Genomic DNA, 20179 nt, shown 5'->3' with positions numbered 1-20179 from the left:
ATCTAAAAATAACCACAGCAACAAACCCAAAGACTCCACATCTCCAGATTGAAAATGTGTTTGCATGCAGATAGTTTCAGCAGTCGTACAATCATATATGATATATTTCATAATTACATACATACATGTGTGTATATATATTTATATTGTATGTATATACTGTATATGTATATAGGCCTATATACTGTTAATTAATATTAGGCCTATTATATATTAGGCCCATTATGTATTAGGCCTATATAATGATAATTATGAAATTCTATAATCTATGCATATTATTATTTATAAACTATTTTGAGTTTTCAAAGTAAGGGATCCGCACTCGGTTGGTGTATCTTCTTAATTTATTAAAATTTTTCATCTGAGCAATCGACATTCAGACGTTTCGGCAGCAAGCCTGCTTCAGTGAATCATATAGTAACATTCCCCACAATAATTGTTTTTTTTACTATTTTGAGCAAAAACGATCCAGTTCTAACACATTTATTATCCACGCATGCCGTTTTTGTTAGCTCCTATTAATTGAGAGACTTCCAGCAAAGAAAAAATATGTTCTAAGAACATTTTGCTAATATGAAAATACTATTTCTGAATTTTCTCTGAAAATGTCCAGGCTTTTTAAAAAATAATCATTTCGCAAATGTCATGTGAACATTACTTTTGAATATTTTCTGAACATTCTGGAACAAGTATAGTAACATTTAAAAAAATTATAGACAAATCCAGGGCTGTATTAACGCATGAGCTTACCGGGCACCAGACCAGAGGGAGGGCACAGCTGAAATACTGCTTCCCCGGACCGTGAGGGGGACCCACGTCTGTGATTTCAGGGGGGTTTTAAACCAGGCTGTGCCCAGGGCACCACTGATAAACTGGCCCTTGCCAAATGTCCAGCTAAAACTTTTCAGAAAAACATTCCATGATGTTTAACGTAATGTTACAATGTAAGTTCTTGTGCTAACATTTTAAGGTTTTCTTCTCAATTTTAAATGCTATTAATGTTACTGGAATAACGTTTGTTCATAACTTTGAGAGGACCTTGTCAGAAATGTATTTTTCACACAACAGCAGGACCATTTATAATGAACAGGTGGAGGCAAAAATAAAAGAATAAATTGTGAAAAGCCAAAAATATATGGTGACCAGTCATAGATCATAATGTATGAAATATATGAAGTTTTAATGCAGTTCATGCCACTTATAGACATGCATGAAAATTAATTCATTCTTTAAGTCATTCTTAACAGCAAGTGCAACATAAAATAAATTATATCACTGACATTCAGTTTGTAAATATTTGTCAATCATTTGTTAGATGCCCAGAAAATTGATTTGTGGAATTGTGGTGGTTCCACCTCTTGGATGGGATGAAAACATTACTTTGTTCATTGTAGTGTCGGCCCTGTGAACTCTGAACTCTTCGACATCCCAAAACTCAAAACACATTTTTATGTGAGAACGTTCCCGTGTCCCATGAGTGCATGCACACAAGCAATCTTGACACAACTGCACTTATAAATCAGAACATTGCAAACAAAACAGTACACTGCAGAGTAGTCTGTCCTCTACAGTCCCCAGAGAGGACATATTTTTAAAACCATGTCATTTGGGAGGATCCCTGGTAAGATGTTGTAAAACACTGTACAAAGGTGGAAAACACAATTCAAATAACATTCAGTATAGGGCATTGGTCTCAAACTCAATTCCTGGAGGGCCGCCGCTATTAGCTCCAACCAGCTCCAAATCACACCTGCTTGGAAGTTTCTAGTGATCCTGAAGAGCTTGATTAGCTGGATCAGGAGTGTTTGATTAGGGTTGGAGCTAAACTGTGCAGAGCTGTGGCCCTCCAGGAATTGAGTTTGAGACCAATGGTGTAGTTGTCAAACTGCAGGAAACCTGCTGTTTATTGACATTTTTTATATATATACTATTGAAAAAAACAAACATATCTGTACTTAAGTATTTTATGGCAAACTTCAAACAATTGTGCAAAAATATAGATATTTAAATGTTATATATGACCCTGGAGCACAAAACCAGTCTTAAGTCGCTGGGGTATATTTATAGAAATAACCAACAATACATTGTATGGGTCAAAATTATAGATTTTTCTTTAATGCCAAAAATCATTAGGATCTTAAGCAAAGATCATGTTCCATGAAGATATTTTCTAAATTTCCTAGCGTAAATATATCAAAACTTAATTTTTGATTAGTAATATGCATTGCTAAGAACTTCATTTGGACAACTTTAAAGATGATTTTCTCAATATTTAGATTTTTTTGCACCCTCAGATTCTAGATTTTCAAATAGTTGTATCTCGAACAAATATTGTCCTCCTAACAAACCTTACATCAATGGAAATATTATTTATTCAGCTTTCAGATGATGTATAAATCTAAATTTTTTGGTCCAGGGTCACATATTATATATTTAAAATATTTTGATATTTAAAAATCAAAATGACCTTGTTATTACAAGCTTCACAGAAGTACGTCATAATGTAATAAATAAAACACAGCTGATAAGCGCGCGTGACTAACTTAACTGACAGCTGAGAGAAAGGATAAAGTGGATGGGGTCAATGAGCGCAGCCTCTGATTGGCTAATATCGCTTCAGCCACGCCCAATGTCAACACGCCCCGCCCTCCCCAATGATGTTTGTGAACTGTTTAGTGACGGAAACGAGCACGTCGTTTAAACACCGGTCACCGTGCGTGAAGTTATTTAACAAGCTAGCGAAGAAAACAGAGCTTCAAGATGCTTGAGTTAGTGATTGTTCATCACATTAGAAACTTTTAAATCGCATGACGTTAGTGTTTAGGTCGTTATAAACGTTAGAAGTTCACTGTATGGATCATCCGCGATGAAAGACGAAAGTAAACAAAAGTAATTGTACTTCGAGAAGAATCTATTGACGTTATCTAAAGATTTTCAAGAAGAAATCAACATGTTTCCCCTCGACTCTCCGTGGAATATCTCTTTCGCAGGCTGTGGTTTTCTGGGTATTTATCACATCGGAGTGGCCAGCTGTCTGCAGGAGCACGCGCCGTTTCTGGTCGAGAACGCGCGTCACATTTACGGCGCGTCCGCGGGCGCGATCACGGCGTCTGCGCTCGTCAGCGGCGCCTGCTTGGGTAAAAAAAATTACTAAATATCTTCATGGAACCTGATCTTTACTTAATATAATAATAACTTTTGGCATAAAAGAAACATTTTGACCCGTACATGAAAAAATACTATAGTAATTTATTTAGTGTTTTTGAACCATACTATAGTTAAGTGTATTATACTGTATATATTATAGTATTTACAACACTTTAATGAATGCTACAGCATACTAACTATAGTGAGCTGTAATATACTTTAGTTTTTACTACAGTAAACTAGTGTATTGTAGTGTAATATACCCTATAGTTGTAGAAAACGTAGTACATATTGGGTAACGTCATTTGTAGATATTACTATAGTTGTTATATTACCACAGCAACTATAAAATTACCACAACAAATTAATTCAAGTACTTTACAATAGTATGGGTCAAAAACACTATAATGTTTACTATAAATTACTATGGTATTTTTTCATGTGCGATGCATTGTTGGTTATTGCTACAAATATACCCGTGCTACTTATGACTGGTTTTGTGCTCCAGGGTCACAAATATTCACAAGAAGAAGTACTGTACAAGGTGTCATGGTAATATAGTGTACAGTGTATAATACCATTTAAATATCATGGTACATGAATTTTAGTGCCATGATGTATTTTAAAATACCATAGTATCACTGTGTTATCACATAACTCTACCATAGTACATCTACTTTTTTTTGTGGTACACTTGAAAAACTATTTTCTTGCAGAAATTGCTGGTAAATTTGACAAATAAGTACAGAGAAACCTCAAGTAACACATTGAATTAAACATGAAATATCGAAGTGGAAAGACTGAAATTGTATTGTCTTGTAAATCATACTCCAATAATCTTTGTTTTTGATTTTGCGGTGTGTAATGGCATGTTTATGGATATTTACCATGCTAAAAATGAGGAATAAACCTGTATTTTCTTTACTAAATAAAATCTAGTATACTTAAAATATACTATAAATTAATTTTATTTCAGCTAGTTGTAAAGGCAACATTTAAAATAAATTAAAACTATATAGACTAGATAAAAAAACTATATATATATATATATATATACATATACATTTTTTTTTTAATGAAAATTAAAATGATAACAAAAAATATAAAAGTAAAAACTATAATAATATCTCAGTTATACTAAAATAACACTGATACCAAGGTATTTTTAAGAGTACCATGTGCATATGAATACTTTAGCACCATGGTATTATCATCAGTTTCATCTTGTCTGTGTCCATCCATCTATATTTAGTATCTATGTCAAAGATTATACTTCTCATGTGCAATGGCACAACATCCACCTGTTGCTTATTGTCAGTGTGCGATCACTAACGGCTCTCTTTCTGGTCCTGTGACAGGAGAGGCGGCTGCCGGCATAATCGACGTGGCTAAAGAAGCCCGAAAGCGCTTCCTAGGCCCCATGCACCCCTCCTTCAACCTGGTGAAGATCATGCGGACCGTAATGCATCGCGTGCTGCCACCCGATGGCCACAGCAGAGCCAACGGCCGTCTGGGCATCTCTCTGACCCGCGTGACGGACGGAGAAAACGTGCTGATGACACACTTCAACAGCAATGAGGAACTCGTGCAAGTGCGTACTTACACAAACACAACACACATATTCATTAAAGCTATAAATGCATATTAAAATATGCAGTAGGTTTAGTGAGAATCAACTCGCATGTCCTTCTAATACCCAGCTGTAAACATTCCTGGATTCATGATATTTAAATGCACATGATTTAGATCACATGGTATTATAGATTCATGTCCAAATCTCTTGTGTGTGTACAGGCGTGTGTATGCAGTGCTTATATTCCCGTGTACTGTGGCCTGATACCTCCAACCCTGCAGGGAGTGGTAAGTATCCAGTCACGATATAATTACTCATAATTCATTTACAACTGCAATATGATTGTCCCTTCCGTGCTCACTTTCATTTCTGCAAGCAAGCAAAAATGAGCAAGTCATGTGCTTGTTGCAAATCTCACCAAATTTGGTGCTACTGGTCGACTAAACAAAAATGCTGCAAATTATATTTTTGCATTATATGTATCGCACATTAAAAAAGTGTTACGGTTTGTTTAAATCGCTCACTCATTATGAGTGCTTTGGAGTGAATACCACTAAATTAGAGCGGAACTCTAAAATGCTGTGAAAACTTGTGCAAGCATTATTTCTGTTTTAAAAAGTCGCGTGTTGTTGGGAAATGCGGACCTTCTGGATTCATTGATGTTTTTGTAGAGAAAGATGTTGTTTGGATGTAGATTCAGATGTTGTGCCAGGATAAATAGTGTTTTTGACGTAGAAGCAGTGAGTAGAGTGATTGTTTACCTCCTCTCTTTCATTTGCCCAGTAGTCGGTTCAGTGACCGCTGCCAGTTTTCTGATCTTTGCACTAGTTCTTGGGTTTTTCCTTGAATTTGTGTATTTTTAAGCAGTGGTTTCTCTTTTTCTTAGTGTTTAGCTTTTTCACTTTCTGTTAAATTATAAATAATAATAATGAAAAAAAAGGCTTATTAGATTTTTTTGCATTGTGGCATTATTTTCATAAATTAAATACTTTACTGTTTAAATAATGTATATTTTTTTGCATTACTGTGGTAAATGTGGTTAAATATAATAAAATAATTTCACAACATTATATATTATTAAATACTTTACAATTTAAAGAAGGCATTATTTTTCTTACATTCTAGTAATGAGAATTTGTGGGAAATGTGGTTAACTATCAAGAAAATAATGAGATTATTTTAATTAAAATTAGATTTTTTTCAGTTTAAATACTGTATATTTTTTCTTGCATTGCTGTAATGAGAATTTGAGGGAAATGTGGTTAATTATCAAGCAAATAATAAAACATTATTTTAATTAAAATATTTTTTTCTCCATTTAAATAATATTTTTAAAAAATTACCTCACATTACAGTAATGGGAATTTGAGAGAAAAACGTGGTTAATTATCATGAACTTTGTCACGTTATTTTCATTAAAGTTAAATATGTATATATTTTTTAATTTTAATAATATAATTGTTTTATTCACACATTGCTGTCATGAAAATTTGAGGGGAAAAAATGTGGTTAATTATCACAAAAATAATTTCACAAGCTTAAATTTCTTCATGCAAAATATAATTTAATTTTTTTCTCTTTTTTTTTTTTGTTTGTTGGGATTTACTTGTTCTCTTTCCACTCGTTTTTATGTTTGTTAATGGTTGTTATTGTGTCGTGCAGCCAGTGGTTTGCATCTGAAGTAGAAGAAAAGAGTCAGACCGTTGAAGTGCTATTAGTCATTGAGAGGTAAAAGGTGAAGCTGATGTCAGATCAGTAAGATCAGTGAGCTGGTGTCCATAAGTCAGTGTTTGCTCATTTGGCACGCGGCTCGCCTTCCCCGCGTCCTGTGCCAGCGAGTGAGTCAATGTGTGTGTGTGTGTGTGTGTGTGTGTAGGCTGGGATTACTATGTTTGCATATGTGCGTTGGCTGTGTGCGCTCCAACAAGAATCTCAAATAATGCATGTGTGTGTGTTTGTGTTTGCTGCGGCAAATCTCAGAAGACTGCCAGCGCTCTGAAAGCTGCTGTTCTTTGTACTGTTCTGCCTGTTACACTGCAGTAATACATCTCATACCCGAATCTATCTTAATGTTTATATGTTCTGTCTAGTGTTTGCAGAGAGTGAGAAATTAAGACATAAGAAAAATAAATGGACAAGTACTTAATAAATAAGTAATATTAACAAAAACAAAACATTAAATTAATAGTGTTTCATTATCTTCCTAATTTATTTAAATAGTTACAGTCGTGGCACCCTTGGTAAATATGACCAAAGAAGGCTGTGAAAATTAATCTGCATTGTTAATCCTTTTGATCTTTTATTTTAGAAAAATCTAACCTTTCATTGGATAGTAAGAATTTAAAATGGGGGGAAATATCATTATGAAATAAATGTTTTTCTCTAATAAACATTGGCCACAATTAACGGCACCCTTTTATTCAATACTTTTGGAAACCTCCATTTGTCAGTTCAACAGCTCTAAATGTTCTCCTATAACGCCTGATGAGGTTAGAGAACATCTGACAAGAGATCAGAGACCATTCCTTCATCCAGAATCACTCCAGATCCTTTAGATTCCCAGCTCCATGACGGTGCTTCTTCTCTTCAGTTCACCTCACTCATTTTCTACAGGGTTCAGGTCAGAGGACTGGAATGGCCAGCAGAAGCTTGGTTTTGTGCTCAGTGACCCATTTTTGTGTTGTTTTTGAGGTTTGTGTTTGGATTATTGTACGGTTGGAAGATCCAAATATGGCTCATTATAAGATTTCTAATAGAATCAGTCACTTATTGATTTTTTATCTGTTGGTATTTGATAGAATCCATGATGCCATGTGTCTAAACAAGATGTCCAGGACCTCCAGCAGAAATATAGGCCCACAACATCACAAATACAGCAGTATATTTCATTAAACACATGGGGTACTTTTTATCCCTGTGTTCACCAAACCCATCTTGAGTGTTTGCTGCTAAAAAGCTAATTTTTTAGTTTCATCTGACCATAGAAGCCAGTCCTATTTGAAGTTCCAGTCGTGTCTGATAACTGAATATGCTGGAGTTTGTTTTTGGATGAGCTAGGAGAATTTTTCTTGAAACCCTCTCAAACATCATGTGGTGATGTAGGGGCTGTTTGACTTTTTTTTTATTTTTAAGGTTTTCTGACCCGAGATTCAACTATTTCCTGCAGTTCTTCAGCTGTGGTCTTTGGAGAGTCTTTAGCCACTCAAACTCTCCTCCTCACCGTGCATTAGGACGATATAGACCAGAGGTACTCAACAGGCGGCCCGTCTGCAATAATTTTGTGGCCCACGTCATGCTGAAGATTAATGTATTTGATTACAGTTTGCGCTCAAAATATTAGGCAGTTAGATTTTTTTTTTATTTAAATGTAGCCTATACAATCGCAGTAGTAAAAGCTGCTCGATCTCTGCAAGCGCTGTAACTAACCACGCGCGCCACGGCCCGAACAGCTTAAAACAGAAGTGTTGTCCAACAAAAGAGGACAACGTGATTTTACTCCACAACATCAGTGGAGTGTTTGAAATAACTTCATTTTGTGAGATGATGTGCAGTTTTTGCCACAGAACGAGGCAGATAATATATTCTATACGGTAAAGGCAATGTCGATTATCATTGGATTATATATACTTTATTATTATGAAAATACCAGAGGCTTGAAGAACACAGTCAAACCATGTATTGTCGCGCCGTATGTTTATTGTCGTATACTGTTGGATATTTAAATAAATAGCCAGATCGCGAACAGATTCAATCACCCACGCAATCTTGTTCATAAATGACAGGATTCATGTTTGTCTATTAAAGCCTTAAATCACAATGTAACGTTCAAATCTGTGCTCGTGTTGCCGCTGATCCAGAGAGAGCAGTTTACTTATATGAAACATCTTTACAAAGTCTTTTGCATCGCTATTTCTGTTACAAACATTCAAATAATCACAGAAGTACTGGAATACAAGTTTATAGTTCTGCTGTCTACAGAAGTGATCAAAATACAATAAATCACCTGACGATGCTTCAAATAAAGATTGTATCAATGACAATGTAATGCCAGCAGGCGGAGACAAGTGACTTAAAATGAGATTCATTCAAAAAACATTGATTCATTCAGGAATGAAACAAGTGAAGCCTTTATGAGCAAGGCATGAAGTTATGAGTTATGAATCATTTGTTTAACTTTTTATCAATTCGTTGAAATAGACAGCAGCAATTTTTTCTAGAAACTCTAGTAAATTACGTTATTTTGTTTAGTTGTCTGTTTTTTCATAATCATGGTGGGAGAATAGTGACATCTATTTAAAAAAATAAAATATTGATAACATATAGTTAATATAAATATGAAAAATAATACTTTTTTTCTGAAGTACTTTGTGAACTATTTGCTCAAGATATATATATATTTGTTTTTAGTTTTAGCATTTTGAATTTGTTCAATACTCTGTTCAATATAGCAAAACAAAATTAATCAAAATCTTTGTTCCAGATTTTTACTCTTTTAAAAAAAAAAAAAATATATATATATATATATATTTTTTTTTTTTCATGCAGTCTTATTTTAAATAGGACAAGGACAAGCAAGACTTAGATAAGTAATAAACTGTATTTCTAAATCAGTATATTGTTTTAAATGAAGTCTGATGATGCAAATTGTAATTTGTGGCCCTTCGCATCATATGTAGTTTAAATGCGGCCCGCTTGGCCTCTGAACTTGAGTAACCCTGATAAACATCCTCTTCCGGGCAGTTTCGTAACATTTTCTGTTGATTGGAAATTCTTAATTATTGCCCTGATGGTGGAAATGGGAATCTTCACTGCTCTAGCTCTTTTCTTAAAGCCACTTCACTAATTTGTGAAGCTCAATTATCTTTTGCTGGACATCAGAAATATATTCTTTGGTTTTTCTCATTGTGATGGATGATTAAGGGAATTTGGGCTTTGTTTTCCCTCCTATTTATATTTCTGTGAAACAGCAAGCCATGGCTGGATAATTTCATGTTCATAATCACCCTGGAGTGCTCAAAATTGTGAATATGAATGGGAGTATACTTCAGAGATATTTTACTCATAAGAATTTCTAGGGGTGCCAATAATTGTGTCCAACGTGTATTTGAGAAAAACATTTATTTCATAATGAGATTTTCCCTCATTTTTAATTGTTTTAGTTCAATGAAAGGTTAGATTTTAGTGATTTAAAAAAAATAAAAGATCAAAAGGATTAATAATGCAGGTTTATTTTCAGAGCCTTCTTTGATCATATTTAATGCTAATAATTCTGACCACGACTGTAAATATTTATTTTTGTTATTTATTTATTTATTTTTAGTTAGCTGCACTCTGCAATTAAATTAAAAATGAAATTAAGTGTCAACAGTAAACATAACAGTGAATTTAAGTAATATTAACAAAAAAAAATACACAAATTGAATTAAATTATTAGTGATTAATTATCTTTATAATTTATGCATTTTGTTAAATAGATTGTTTAGCTGAGATGCAATCGGACAAATTTAATTAAATATTAAATTAAAGTTTAAATTGAATGTGGATAGTAACAATGTATTTAACAAAATAAATAAACAATTAAAATGAAAAAAATACTTTAAATTAAATAAAGTATGTTTAATTATTTCTTAATTACATGATTATTAATGAAATTAAATTGCAGAGTACACTGAACAATGTATTTAACAAAAATGAATATTAATAAACAAGTAATATTAAAGGGGTCATATGATGCGATTTCAAGTCTTCCTTTCTCTTTTGAGTGTTACAAGCTGTTTGTACATAGATAAGATCCCTAAAGTTGCAAAAACTAAAGTCTCAAACCCAAAGAGATGTTCCTTATCAAAGTTAAGACTCTGCCACGCTCCCCCTAAAACAGCTCATTCAAACACGCCCCCACACGTCTACGTCACGATGTGGAAATATTTGCTTAATGCCGCCCAAATGTTCACGCAAAGAAAGGTGGCGTGGTTTCAGTAACCGCAGTAGTGTTGATGCAGCCGTGTCAGGGAGATGCTTTGTGTTTCTAGGTGAAAGCAAAAGCACTTTATTTGGCCTTCAGAAAGTAGATGCATTTAGGAATCATTAAGATTACTTACAACAGAACAGCACAACCCAGATGTTATCACAAAATGCATTTTATGGATGACCGTTTCGTGAACCTAGGAGAGGAGGTAATTCTGACTTTGCTATGACAATCTGGCGCTTCTGAATCAGCGGCTGTATGTTTTGTTATTAGTTTAAGTATTTGCTATTGACTGCTCAAATGCGTAATTTTGCGCATGTGTGTATGAGAGAGAGAGAGTCACAGAGCAGTGTCGTGTGTGTGTGTGTGTGTGTGTGTGTGTGAGAGAGGGAGAAACGGTCACACAATCGCGGCTTGTGTGCAAACACATACGAGCTTCATCACTGTGTCTGTCATGCGACTCTGTTCCCCTTTCAGGCTTGAACTAATGGTAAAACTAAGGACATTATTAACTGTCTTTACTATAATTTTGAAAGCTGAAGCTCGCGATTATGGAAAGGGGCATTACATTTCCGACGCGGCTTGTGGTGTTCGGCCAATCACAATGCACTGTGCCAGTTGGCCAATCAGAGCAGACTGCGCTTGTCCGAAGGAGGGACTTTGTAGAAAACGAAGCGTTTGAGAGAGGCGGGGCATAGAGGACCTACAATAATGTACAGTATTTGAAAATGTGTTTTTTGAACAATAAAACATGTCAACATATTTTGTTACACCAAATACACAAAATAATGATCTTTAAAATAGCATAATATGACCCCTTTAACAAAAATGCACATTAAATTAAATTTATTTACATTATTGTTTAATTATTTTCTTAATTTATTCATTTTTGTTAAATAGATTAGTTAGCTGCAATCTGCAAAATATGTACATACCATTTTATAAATATGTTTCTGTATGAAGAGTTTATTTTCAAAAATCATGTTTTTTGTTATCATGTTTTTGTTTTATTGTGCTAATTGGGTATTTTTTTTATTTTTACAAACCCAACTGCAGTTTAATTGAGAATAATTGGAATGCACAGTGAAACATGTTTTGAAAATTGTTAACAGTTATCTGTAAACAGTTATCTGTTTTTTTGCTAATTTATTTATTTATTTATTTAGTCATTTAGCAGATGCTTTTATCCAAAGCGACTTACAAATGAGGACATTAGAAGCAATCAAAACAAACAAAAGAGCAACAACGTGCAAGCGCTATTACAAGTCTTGGTTAGCCTAACGTAGTACAGATAATTATTATTATTATTATTTTTTTTTTTTTTTTTTTTTTTTTTTAATAAAAAGACATAGATAAAATAAAATTACAATGGAGAGTGCTAGAGTTAGAGGGTCAAGTAAAGATGGAACAGATGAGTTTTTAGCCGTTTCTTGAAGATGGGTAAGGATTCGGCTGCTCGGATTGAGTTGGGCAGGTCATTCACCAGATGGGAACAGTTAATGAAAAAGTCTGTGAAAGTGTTTTTGTGTGTCTTTGGGATGGTACAATAATGCGTCGTTCACTTGAAGAATGCAAGCTTCTAGAGGGCACATAAGTCTGAATTAATGAATTTAGGTAAAGGGGTGCAGAGCCAGTGGTGGTTCTGTAGGCAAACATTAATGCCTTGAATTTAATGCGAGCAGCTATTGGTAACCAGCGCAAATTGATGAACAGAGGCGTGATGTGCGTTCTTTTCGGCTCATTAAAGATTAATCTAGCAGCGGCATTTTGGATTAATTGTAGAGGTTTAATAGAATTGTCTGGAAGACCTGCCAAGAGAGCATTGCAATAGTCAAGTCTGGACAGAACAAAAGCCTGAACAAGGAGTTGTGTTGCATGTTCCGAGAGAAACGACCTGATCTTCTTAATATTATATAATGCAAGACCGGGCAGTTTTAGCAATGTGGTCTGAGAAATTCAGCTTATCATCAATCACAACTCCAAGGTTTCTGGCTGTTTTTGAAGGAGTTATGGTAGATGAGCCTAACTGGAAGCTGAGATTGTGATGAAGCGATGGGTTAGCTGAAATTACAAGCACTTCAGTCTTAGCTAGGTTGAAATAAACTAATATATATATATATATATATATATAGTTTGCTAGGCAACTACAATGCAAATAGAGTGAACAAGTAATATTAACAAATTAAAAAAAAAAAAAATAAGTGAGTCTCAAGCAACACATTGAGGAAAATAGCTTAAAATAATTCATTTAAAAGGATAAAGATGCAAATAAGACTGTCTCTGTCTCTTGTCTCTCAGCGGTACGTGGACGGTGGCATCAGTGATAATTTGCCTCAGTACGAGCTGAAAAACACCATCACTGTGTCTCCGTTCTCAGGAGAAAGCGACATCTGCCCACGAGACATCAGCTCAACCAACATTCATGAGCTGCGCTTCACCAACACCTCCATTCAGTTCACACTGGCCAACCTCTACAGAGTCTCCAGAGCACTGTTCCCACCTGACCCGCAGGTAACACACACGCACACACACACACACCTCATTTAACACTGTCTGTGTCTGCTGGACGCTCCCTGTTCAAACAACCTAAAAATACGCACTGGCTGCTCTTCTTCTCCTCAGGTGATGAAGAACATGTGCAAGCAGGGATACAGAGATGCTTTACACTTCCTGAAGAAGAACGGTGAGCCATTCGTAAATGTTTCAGTGATCAGATTTGTGTTTTTTTTTTTGTTTTTTTTTTACATCAGCATATTTCACTAAAACAAACAGTTAATTTACTCCTGGATATGGGCAGGTATTGCAGTTATCACGGGATGTTTATGGAATAGCGTTTATTATCCATCTGCTGGCTCACAGCTGTGCTTCTGAAGATCATTTTTTTTATCACCACTGTAGTGAAGCGGATAGTCGGGCTGATGCTGAAGAGTTTCACTGGTGTTAGAGAGACCTCTAGTGACCAATATTGATATTAAAGATTATAACACACACACACACACACACACACATATATATATATATATATATATATATATATATATATATATATATATATATATATATATATATATATATATAACACGTGACCCTGGACAAGAAAACCAGTCTTAAGTCGCTGGGGTATATTTGTAGCAATAGCCAAAAATACATTGTATGGGTCAAAATTATCCATTTTTCTTTTATGCCAAAACTCATTAGGATATTAAGTAAAGATCATGTTCCATGAAGATATTTTGTAAATGCCTTACTGTAAATATATCAAAACTTCATTTTTGATTACTAATATGCATTGCTAAGAACTTCATTTGGACAAATTTAAAGGCGATTTCTTTGCATCCTCAGATTCCAGATGTTCAAATTGTTGCATCGTGACCAAATATTGTTCAATCCTAACAAACCATACATCAATGGAAATATTATTTATTCAGCTTTCAGATGATGTATAAATCTCAATTTGGAAAAATTGACACATAAGACTGGTTTTGTGGTTCAGGGTCACATATACATGTATGCATTATATTTTTAGATATTTTTAATTAAATATTTATAAATGTAATTTGTACTCATATTTATTATTTTGAAAAAACATACATTATTATATGTTCTAAATTATAAATATAAAAATATACAAAATTATATAAAATTTAATACAATATGAAAAATATTCAATATATAATTAAATATTGTACTTATGTGCATATACTATACAGTGGTGTGAAAAAGTGTTGGCCCCCTTAATGATTTTTTAATTTTTTTGCATGTTTGTCACACTTTAATGTTTGTTTTCCCTTCATAAAAAAAAAACCTTCCTTTAAAAACTGCATGTTGTGTTTACTTGTGTTATCTTTGATTAATATTTAAATTGTTTGTTGATCTGAAACATTAAAGTGTGATAAACATGAAAAGAAAAAAAAAAAAAATCAGGAAGGGGGCCAACACTTTTTCACACCACTGTATGTGTGTGTGTATATATATATATATATATATATATATATATATATATATATATATATATATATATATATATATATATATATATATATAATTTATATTATATAAAGTTAAATGTAAAAATGTAATTTATAATGAATCAAAAATTATTTATATATATATATATATATATATATATATATATATATATATATATATATATATATATATATATATATATATATATATATATATATATATATATTTTATTGGTGTTATTGGTATATTATTTATTTACCATTAATTTATAGTTGTATGTAAATATTTATTTATTTATTTCATATTATTATTATTATTTTACACTCACACACACACACACACAAATAAAACTTTTATGTATGTATCCCTATTATTTTTTTTCTAAATAACTTTATGCAAATGTTTGACAAAAAGCATGACTCATTTAGTAGAACGTTGCTCTACTTTCACAACTCTTAAGTTTGTGTGTTGTTTTCCAAGTAGATCCTGGAACTCATTTTTGTGTGAACCACCACTTTAAGAGTCATCTCAGATCTCTTCCTCACTGTGCGTATGTGTGTTTCAGGTCTGTTACAGTATCGAGGTCCACACCGTATGCTGGCCGTAGCTGGTGGAGAGGCTGAGGAAGCGTCTGACAGTGAGGATGATGAAGAGTCAGAGAACAGGGATGACAGAGAAGCACAGGATCACTCCAGCATCGAGGAGCATATCTTTGAACACTTGCCTCCTAGAGTGCATAAAGGTACTGACAGATAGCAGGACTATGTTAACTAGTCTGCTTGTGACTGAAGCACTGTTGGAATGTGTTAGATGTTCACTGTGTTGTTGTTGTTCTCTCTTCAGCGCTGGTGGAGGCCTGTAGGGAGAGGCGGAGTCTGTTGCAGTCGCTAAGCAACATGCTGCCCGTTAGATTGGCATCTGCCGTCCTGATACCGTACACACTTCCTCTGGAATCAGCTCTGTCACTGAGCATCAGGTACAGACTTCATCACAACTCTGGACATGACCAGAGCAGGTGTTCATGCAATACTCATCAGGGCCCGTATTCACAAAACATACAGTATTATCTCATCACTAAGAGTTCTCCTAAATAGCAGTAAAAGATTTTAGCTAAGAGTTTTCTCTTAAAACCTATTCACAAAGCTGCTGAGACTAACTTTTACTAAGAAACAGACTAAGAGAAAGGGCCTCGTTGATATGGATGATGTCAGCATGCTTATTAACTATGCACACACAGTGATTGGCTGATAGTCTCTGTCAGAGATTTATTCATGGAAATATTGTAGAGTGCAATATAATGTTGTCACATTCAAATGTCACTAATTAAACAAGTACATGTTCAGCTTATTGTCAGCCTCTTACATGTATACTTCTCGTAAACAATTAGTGAATATGCATATAAACAGCCTTTTAATGAACAGAGTAGAATAATCATGGCTGATTGTAAAGACATGCAAACGTAAAAGAAAACCAAACTGGACTCAAGAACAGCTGTTACTTCTTGCCCAACTTGTTAATGAAAACAAGGATATTGTCAGGAAAATCTGGAGTTGGAATAACCTTCAAATCCCCCAAAAAAGATGTGTGGGAAACCTGTGCAAATAAATGCAGCGTGTTTATAAATGGTTTATGTTCCGAGGCAGATTACTGGCAACAGCAATTTTAGCCCTGCTGAAAAAAACAATAGAAAACATCACAGAATTTGTAATGGTTTTGCTGGTTATAATGTGACTTGTATTGCTTTTAATGGAAACTTTATTGGACCCTGAGGGTCTCTACTGGTAATTGGTCGCCTTTTATTGTGGCTTTTTAAAACCACAAAATCCTAACGGAATAAGTTCCAAAACACACAACAGGAAACCATTTTTTAATGGTTTTAATGGTTAAAAGTTGACTGTTTGTAATGTTTGTGATGGTATTTTTAGTGGAAGCCATTAGAATTTCTGTGATGGTTTGGTTTGAATGTTTTTTTTTTCAGCAGGGAGGATAGTTTGTGATTTGGTTTTAGCGACTTAAGAGTTCTCTTCACTACTCCTAACGTTTCACAGATTTAGGAGCTAGTTTTAGTGCAAAAACACTTTGTGAAATACTCTTAGAACAAAAATTTAGGAGTCCTAAATTTAGGATTGACACACCCATTATTTTTAAGATTTTCTCCTAAATCGGCACGTTATGAGCTACTTCACCTTAAGATGTTTCATGAATACAGGCCCTGATGTAGAATATAAATTAATTCATGGTGTAAATTTGAAAAAAAAATAGATATATATATATAAAGTATATATAATATTTTACTATGTGTATTTATATAATTTTTCACACTGGTGAATGTCATTACACTTTGAAATATATTTTGTTGAACTCTCTATGTCTCAGACTGCTGGAGTGGTTGCCAGACATTCAGGAGGATGTGGGCTGGATGAAGGAGCAGACAGTGAAGCTGCTGCAGAGTGTTTTGTCGCACGTGGGGAGGAGTGTGTCACAGCAGGTGTCTGCACGGTGAGAGACGACACGCATCCAAACACACACACACACACACACACACACACTCTGTTACTGTACTCTGTCCTCTGTCATAACCATGTAGCAGTGTATAATATTCTACAGTCTAATGACTTTCAAATGTTTATTTATTTCATTTTTCTGCTTGCTATCTTTTTTCATAGTTTTGGTCTCAGATAAATGTATTTCAGGGATGTTTAATCTTTTACCATTCCTCTTTAAGGACATTTAAATTCCAAGTACCTGTTCAGTTATATATATTTATATATATATATATATATATATATATATATATATATATATATATATATATATATATATATATATATATATATATATATATATATATATATATATTCTTTTTTTATAATTTTGTTAGTTATATGTAATTTTTCATAAAATAATATTTCAAAAGCTATGCCTAATCAATTAAAATGTTAACAATTTTTAATTTTATAAATAAATGTTTCTTAAGGATGTTAAATTAATCTTAAAGTTCATTTAAATATACAAATTAATTCAGGTATGTTCATTTATATTTTAATATAGTATATATTTTTTTAATATTTGTTTAATTTCATAAGTTACCTGTGTGTGTGTGTGTGCGTGCGTGCGTACTATAAATTAACAATAATCTATATATTTAATTATTCATATTTTTAACTTTGTAAATATAATTGTGTAATTAATTTTTTATTAATTATTTAATTTATACTTTTTCAAATGGTATTATTTAACTTTATATAATATAAATAAAAAATAATCTATATATAATCTAATTATTTTTAATAATTAATCTATGTATAAAGATTTACACATTTGATTACATATAATTAATTGTTTAATAATTTATTAATTTAATGTATGTGTGTATATATATATATATATATATATATATATATATATATATATATATATATATATATATATATATATATATATATATATATATATATATATATATATATATATATATATATATATATATATATCTTATGAAATTAAAAATAAATATAAAAAAGTAATACAATTAATTAAATAAATATTTAAAATATTTTTACTACTTTAAAAATATGTACCATAAGGAAGTTTACTCTTTTACAAGTAATCTTTACCAAAAAAAAAAAAATTAATCCAATTTCATATACCTAATTGATTAAAAATAGCATTCATTAATTATAAGGAGCCTAAAATGCTTAACCCAGTTTACTGTAATACACAACATTCGCACAAATATTGACCAAAATATAACTGGAAGTGTTTTTATTTTTCTTTCTCTCTCAGCTTTTCATATCAGCTGGAATTGAAACATTTCCAGTCAGTCCCGGCCAGCTTCAGTGCAGAGCGTCTGCTGCCGGGCTGGGTCTACGGGGGCAGCTCCACAGTCCTGGACGCCATACTGCGATTGGACCAGTACCAGCGCCAACTCCTGCCAGGCCTTTTCTGTGTCAATCTGGACCTCAGAGGGTCTTTCACCACCAGTTCGGCTCACCCCCAGTGCTTCCAGCTCCCTGAGCACCAAGATGCAATAGAGGGTCTCACCATGCATCCCATCGGAGCCTGCCTGCTCCCTTAACCACGGGGCCTGAGAGACCATTATATCCCACAATGCACTGTGATGATGCACAGGAACTTTGTGGTGAACATTTCAGTGTCTGATGGTCAGCAGAAAGAAAACAAATGCTTTGCAAATCTTTGTGAGTTTGATTCAGTTGAAAAAGGAGGTTTTGAGAATTACAATTAAGAACATGTCAAAGAAATGCAAAAAGAAAACACAGCCGGAGAATGTATTTAAAAGATAAGATGCACTTCACTAAATGTTCTTGGTCTAAGACAATTTAAGCATTGTTAAGCATTTAAGTCATGTAATCTGGAATCTTCTGCAGGACATGCAAGGAAGTCAGAAAGGAATTTTTATTAAGATGGGGCAAAATCCACTTACACATGAATCACGTCAGTAATATTGCATAACCAGAAGTTCATCCACCTAGAACACAGGTCTCACCTTAAATAATACACTTTTTGATGAATAATTCATGTAAGTGCATTAACAAAAATACAAGATTCACATTTTTTGCTTCTATTTTAAATGCATTAGTGTATTTACTAAAGAACAGGACAAAAATGTAGCTAAATCTGTATTGAACCAAGAACATTCTTTAAAGCCGGAACGGAAAGAAACAGAATTTCTCTCAGAATGTCCCTGAATGTGTCTCGTATGTCTTGGTTCATCAGTATTTGTGTTTTGAAGGCACCTCAGCATAGTTTCAAACCTGAAAAAGTAAAGTGATCTGAGGCTGTTTCTGAAGGTTTATGCATGTAGACTGATTCAAAGCAAACCATGTGACTATATGCCCTGGCTACTGTACTGTACTGTCATGTGTTTATGTCTAAAGCATATTTCTTGCTACTTTTTGTACTTGTTGAAATGCACCTTGTTTGAAATGGTTGCCAGACACAGATTAAGGTTAGTGCTGGACTAAACTAATCTGTTAATCTATTGTAAATGCTTCAAAATCTGGGATTTGGCTTTAAGCGTGAGCCAGACAGTAAAAGACACCTCCTAATCTGCATTTCTGCTCAGTTACAGCATTCTAATGTGAATGTTTAACAGACCTAATAAAGTTTTGATTTAGAATTCAACTGTATGCATGATTTATTGAAAATTTATTTTCTTAAAATAATGTTTTATTTGCAATATGTCAGCAAAGAATAATCTTATTATCAATCTTTTCACATGCTAGGTTCTTCAACGCAAAAGGAACGTTATAAGGTTCTGGCCTTTATGTTTAGGTGTTCGTTTCTTTTATTTTTCCATTGCTGTTCCAAATTGTAAGTGTCAGGGGAACCTTTGCAAACATCTCGACTTTTACAGCGCTGCTTTAATAGGAAAGCGATCCTCTATCCCAGGCATCCTCAAATCTGGCCCACTCCTGCAGTGTTTAGAGTCTTCAAGGATCATTAGAAAATCACAGGTGGGTGAGTTTGGGTTGGAGCTAAACTCTGCAGCAGATTGGCCCTCC

The 20179-nt window shown here is 33.5% G+C and overlaps 1 protein-coding gene across 1 annotated transcript; it reads left to right on the top strand.

The window, feature by feature from the left end:
- Positions 1-2665: 2665 nt before the first annotated feature.
- pnpla2 (patatin-like phospholipase domain containing 2) lies at positions 2666-19797 on the top strand. Its single transcript, XM_079412556.1, has 9 exons — positions 2666-3137; positions 4506-4738; positions 4942-5007; positions 12984-13196; positions 13308-13368; positions 15220-15396; positions 15498-15630; positions 17031-17153; positions 18441-19797. The coding sequence occupies exons 1-9, from the start codon at positions 2951-2953 to the stop codon at positions 18730-18732; spliced, it is 1485 nt and encodes a 494-aa protein (XP_079268682.1). The 5' UTR covers positions 2666-2950; the 3' UTR covers positions 18733-19797.
- The last annotated feature ends 382 nt before the right edge of the window (positions 19798-20179 follow it).

Source organism: Barbus barbus, assembly GCF_936440315.1.
Source record: "Barbus barbus genome assembly, chromosome: 48".
In the NCBI taxonomy this organism is placed as follows: Eukaryota; Metazoa; Chordata; class Actinopteri; order Cypriniformes; family Cyprinidae; genus Barbus; species Barbus barbus.
The sequence above is the reverse complement of the archived record's forward strand: the minus strand, read 5'-3'. Positions and strand labels throughout refer to the sequence as shown.